General features: G+C 49.1%; 1 protein-coding gene across 1 annotated transcript; it reads left to right on the top strand.

The window, feature by feature from the left end:
• The first annotated feature begins 491 nt into the window (after nt 1-491).
• On the top strand, nt 492-977 carry LOC8038577 (V-type proton ATPase 16 kDa proteolipid subunit-like). The gene has a single exon (XM_002412728.4). It carries the CDS (start codon nt 507-509, stop codon nt 975-977), a length of 471 nt encoding a protein of 156 aa, XP_002412773.1. The 5' UTR covers nt 492-506.
• The last annotated feature ends 2303 nt before the right edge of the window (nt 978-3280 follow it).

Genomic DNA, 3280 nt, shown 5'->3' on the forward strand with positions numbered 1-3280 from the left:
CCGAATGTGTCACGCGACCACCGACTGACGAGATCAGACGAGGCCCGTGAGGAGAGCAGATCAGGACCAGATAAGGCCGCCCACCGCCGCGCCTTGCGCGCCTTTGATTAATATACGGACACCATAGGAAACACAAGAACCTTTGTGCAGTGCCGCGGAATCCTAGCGTGACGAAACGCTGTTGCCGCGGCCATGTACTACGAAGTGCGCCCTGGTACATTTTTCTGTGGCAGGTCAGGACTACAGTAGGTTGTGCGCGAAAACACACCTTTAGAGTTTAGTGCACCGAACAAATTCTTTAGCGCATTCTTTTCTTGTGCCGACGTATTGTCGACGAGTCCGAAGAAGACGAAGCGTGGTAGCCAGCCACAAGGAGACAACACGTGGCAGAATCAAAGAAGCGGAAGACGAAGTCACCGACGTGAATACCACGGCCGGTAAGACTCAGTGACCGGGGCCCCTTCAACACCTCCAAGCCTCCAAGATCCCTCCGACGCGTTACCCCAATGGCCGAGAAGGAACCGCTTTATTCGCCCTTCTTCGGCGTCATGGGCGTCGTCGGGGCCATGGCGTTCAGCGCGCTGGGAGCCGCGTACGGCACAGCCAAGTCCGGAGCGGGCATCGCCGCCATGGCCGTCATGCGTCCAGAACTCATCATGAAGTCTATCATCCCGGTCGTCATGGCGGGTATCATAGCAATCTACGGCCTGGTGGTGTCCGTGCTCATCGCCAGCGACATCAAGGAAGGCTACAGCCTGTTCAAGTCCTTTCTGCACATGGGAGCGGGGCTCAGTGTCGGTCTCAGTGGGCTCTCGGCGGGATTCGCCATCGGAGTCGTGGGTGACGCTGGCGTTCGCGGAACAGCGCAGCAGCCCAGGCTGTTTGTGGGCATGATCTTGATTCTCATCTTCGCCGAGGTCCTTGGTTTGTACGGTCTCATTGTGGCCCTCATCATGTACTCTCGGGGTAGCAGCTGAGTGAAATTCTGTGTGATCGTACTAGGTGTACCCTTTCTTTGTTTTAATGTGTCCCGAGAGCAGGCCACGAGAATGCAAGGTGTAACATCGATAAAACTTGTTGTTCATGTTTCCACGTGAGGCATTCACGGTATTCTGTTTGGGTTTGAAGACCCTGCTATCCAGGTGATGTCTCGGGGGCTTGGATAGGCTTCATTTCTGTTTTTCTTTTCTCAAAATAATCTAAACGAGACCTTTCGTCATGATGTTGTGGGACAGTCCAAAACAGTTGAAGTTAATTTCCTGTTTCTGCCGCATACCATGTTAAGAGGTCAATGTGCTTGTGTCAGTCCCACTTGAGAGAAAATAAAGGGCTTATGGGCGCTTTAATAGCGTGCTAGATGATAGTGTCGTTTAAGAGCCGAGTCGCATTGATTTGGTCTGATATGTTTTCTCAGGTGTTATCACGTTGTTTGCGAGGAACGTTTTAAGAATTTCAAATTACAGCAGGCGACTCACAATAGAGAATGTGAGACTGTGTGTAAAATGTATGCGTGTTAGAGTGGCAGTGATTTCCACTCAGACTCTAAATTATTTGAAATCGTAAATGAAATAATATCTGTTCCAAGATTTACCAAGTGTATGTCGCTTAGAGTAGGGACCAGCAACCTTTTGCAGTAGAGGGTCAAATCACTGCAAAGCGAAAGAGATAGAGGGGGATCAACTTAAACAAAAAATAATAAAAGAAAACTCGCATACTGAAAGTGATGTGCAAATATGTTCTCTTGATTCAGATATGCGTAACGTAAGATTGCTCGAGTTCCCGCTCAGTAATATGGTATTGCGGACCGTCCCTGTGATGCCCGAGTCTCACTAGACCAACAAACAGAAACCACCGACAGCGACAAGCCTTAAACCAGAAACTTTCGTGATTTGATAGGCCTTGTAGAATCTATGCTCAAATGAGAGCACCATGTATGAGAGCGTATATTTGACAGTAGAGCAACTAAATGAGCTTATTTAGTGGCACTAATTGGCAGACTTGCAATCTTCACAAGCACCGAGCGACTAAACGCCTGCCAACAGTACATACCATCGGGAGCATACTGCATGTGTTGGAGGCTTGTCTGTGTCGCTTGTTTTCGTTTGTCACTCTAGTGGCACTCGGGCATAAGTGCGTCGTAATTCGAGCACGGGCTCGTAGGAGTACTTACATAACAGCACTTAAAGGAATGCTTCAAAGGCTCCGGTAGAGCAGTACGCGGAACACGGTAGCGGTTTGCTAAAAGTTCCTATTATAGGGATTATTTACTGGACGTCATATTTATGGGTGCTGTTTAGACCGCGTGCTCAAAACGAGCTCACATTAATTGGTTGCTAAAACCAGCAATCTTGATGGTGTGGAATGCACGGTGGAAAAGAACCGTCGAAGGTCGCCACGAGCAGGCGCTCAGCAGTCGTGCACTCGGCCATGAGTGCCAGTGAATATACTTCCTATTGGTGACGTAAATGATCGAAAGAGTCGCTGTGTTTGGCCTTCCACGATTGGCCGAATGCTGACTATGACGTCAGCAAAAGATTTCTGATTGACACATAAGAGTAATATGAGAACTTCCATTTTGACGCCGTTTCCCAGTGTTGCTTTCATAGCGCAATCATTTGAAGCTTGGACCACGCTCTTTACAAACACCAGCAAACTTGTTTGCAACATAATAACGTCACGAGAGGATATCGTAGGAAGGCGCCATCAAAACATCTCCCCGCTAATAGAGCTTTAGCACATCGTTACGGTACGCGCGGTACAAGACCGGTATTCCGGTACGACCTACCGAATATTGTCACGAATGAAGGTGACGAAAAGCCGAACAGTGAACTGAAAATAAAGATTTAATGGGCGAACTTGTGCCAACCAAAAATAAATAACGAAAGAGCGTCGAGGTAGCAGAAAAGCGGGCGGCGGTTCGGCGGCACTACAGAGCGCTAGCGAAACTGGGACTGACTCGACAAGGTCGCGGGCAGTTGCTTATCTACCGTGCGTCACTATCTCGAAAGTTCGGCAAGGAAGGTTCGAGCGTCGCGCTCTCGGGGCGAGGATGAACTGGCACTTTCGAGAATAACAAAGCAGAAGGAAAGTTACGTCTGCTGCGAGAATGACCGGGAATCTTCTAGAAGACCGTGACCGAGCGTTGCCTTCTCGGCTCTGCGGGTGGCATTATCCCCCCTTTAAAAGTGCATCGCCCCGATGCAAAACGAAAGGAAAACGGAAATGGCTAAAACAATTACGGCGAAACAAAACAAACATGCAGTTTCACAATCCTAACGCG

The sequence above is a fragment of the Ixodes scapularis genome, unplaced genomic scaffold (assembly GCF_016920785.2).
Source record: "Ixodes scapularis isolate PalLabHiFi unplaced genomic scaffold, ASM1692078v2 PGA_scaffold0__279_contigs__length_252992795, whole genome shotgun sequence".
Lineage (NCBI taxonomy): Eukaryota > Metazoa > Arthropoda > Arachnida > Ixodida > Ixodidae > Ixodes > Ixodes scapularis.

Coding starts and splice junctions, on each gene's coding strand:
- LOC8038577 (XM_002412728.4), top strand. CDS start 507: ATGGCCGAGAAGGAACCGCTTTATTCGCCCTTCTTCGGCGTCATGGGC.